Below are 2053 nucleotides of genomic sequence, written 5' to 3'. Positions count from 1 at the left end.
TGAAAAGCAGAGAAAAATTTCTCAGGCCATCAATTTTTCTCCCTTATTAAGGGAGAAAAAAGGTCTTCATGATTCTGCTAAAAGACCTCACCTAACAATGCAAGGGGTAGTCAGGGAATGTCTTAAATCTCTGTCCCATTGATGAATCATCCCCTTTTGCTTGTCCTATGCAGGAAGACTATTTATGGTCACGTTACACAGCAGCTACATGACCTGGTATAACACAACTATAATCAGTTTGCTTGTGCCTGACGCAAAAGTTCTCAACTCTTAGTCTGTGTTATGTCCAAAGCTATCCTTCATCTAATACATTCTAAACTACCCCCATGTGATCTCAGAGCATCAATCAAAGCTACAAAAAAGATATATGTAAAGTTATTTTATTTTTATTTTTTTGAGATGTCGCCCAGGCTGGAGTACAGTGGCATGATCTTGGCTCACTGCAATCTCTGCCTCCCAGGTTCAAGGATTCTCCTGCCTCAGCCTCCTGAGTAGCTGGGACTACAGGAATGCGCCACCATGCCTGGCTTATTTTTTGTGTTTTTAGTAGAGATGGGGTTTCACCATGTTGGCCAGCCTAGTCTGTAACTCCTGACCTCAGGTGATCTGCCTGCCTCCACTTCCCAAAGTGCTGAGATTACAGGCGTGAGCCACTGCACCTGGCCTTTTACAAATTCTTTAATAATTATTTTTCTGGTGGTAGAATTTTCTACAAAAAGGTTATTCTGTGCTCTGATGGTGTGATCTAAATGACTTATGCATTGGCTGAATGCATTGGCTGAACCATTGTAAACATCCATTATCACTATCCTTAATTCTGAGATAAAGAAAACTTGATGATTCACAGAAATTCCTTACAATCCAAACTTCCTCGTCAACCTAAAATTGGACTTCTCTCCAGGATGTTCTTACAGAGTTGCAGAGATCTGTATCAGCCACCAACCCCATGATCCCCAAAGCTGCCTAAACCAGATTTTGCAACAATCCAACATTTGGAACTACCAGCACCACATTTCATCCTATCTTACTGGAGAATGCTACTCTGTACAGATAATCTTGGCTTTTCTATATTCCCATCTAAGTAACTCACACCTTCAACTCATCAAATAATGGTCCAGACAGGGTAAGTTCATTTCACGAATCTATTCTTGCTTCCTTGAGATACTTCATCCCCTATCATAGTGCTTGGGAAAGAGTTGAAAAAAAGAGATGCATAGGTATTTACGGAATGAAAATATTAATGCTGGTTGATTTATAAAAATAAAAGGGATACTTAGACATGGTACAGAATTATCTAGCTAAGAAGAAATGGGGACCAGGATTCTGAAGGGGAACTCTGTTAGCCAGAAATGTCAGGATAAGGAAAGCAATTGCTCATGTCTTTTTTTTAAAAAAGAAACCAAATGTCAGGAAGGCAAGAAAAAGCATCAACTCACCTCAGCCATGGCTTCCAGTACTGCAGACGGTTAGTCTTCCTTGAGGCTGTTCTCCTGAAAAAGGATAGTGTTCTGAGATTGCGTGACTAGGGAAGTAAAACCCTCTAGAAATCACACCAGAGGCCAGATAAAACTACCTCCATACTTCTTGGTCTTAAGATATAACTCTAGTTAGTGGGAATATGGAACGAATCCTACTCCTTCCTTAACCCTACAAACCCCAGGCTTTAGCTGCAGCAAGATGGATCCTGGGTAACTAGATCCAAGGGAAGACAAGGACCCAGATTCATTCTCCCTCATGCAAACAACCTAAGTTCCTGCCTTAGCCAAGGGATTCAGGCCAGACCTTGTCCCACCTCAGTGATGTTGCTCTGAACCCACGACTGAGCTACTATATGGCCTGCCCTGAGCTACTAACGTACTATGACCCAAGACTGAGCTACCATGACCTCCTTTGCAGCCCTCAGGTCCCCAAACCAGATTCATACAAATGGTGCCTTTTGGCCAGGAACACAGTGCACTCAGATCAGAAAGACCAAAGACTTCCCTAATCAAGTCTTTTTGTTTCTCAACCCTAAAAAAGTCAACTTCCCGGCCGGGCGCGGTGGCTCACGCCT

The 2053-nt window shown here is 42.5% G+C and overlaps 1 protein-coding gene across 2 annotated transcripts in view; it reads right to left on the bottom strand.

Moving 5' to 3' along the window:
- Nucleotides 1-2053, bottom strand: part of ZNF383 (zinc finger protein 383) — a 26364-nt gene that overhangs the window by 10549 nt on the left and 13762 nt on the right. For both annotated transcript variants that reach the window (XM_011992646.1, XM_011992640.1), the window contains one exon: nucleotides 1437-1490. Coding sequence is in view for 1 of the 2 variants with exons in the window: in XM_011992640.1 (XP_011848030.1) it covers nucleotides 1437-1445 (9 nt within the window). In the remaining variant the exon portion in view is untranslated. The remainder of the gene's footprint in view (nucleotides 1-1436; nucleotides 1491-2053) is intronic.

The sequence above is a fragment of the Mandrillus leucophaeus genome, unplaced genomic scaffold (genome assembly GCF_000951045.1).
Source record: "Mandrillus leucophaeus isolate KB7577 unplaced genomic scaffold, Mleu.le_1.0 Scaffold1107, whole genome shotgun sequence".
NCBI classification, from domain to species: domain Eukaryota; kingdom Metazoa; phylum Chordata; class Mammalia; order Primates; family Cercopithecidae; genus Mandrillus; species Mandrillus leucophaeus.
Note: the sequence above shows the minus strand (reverse complement) of the source record. Positions and strands in the feature narration are given on the sequence as shown.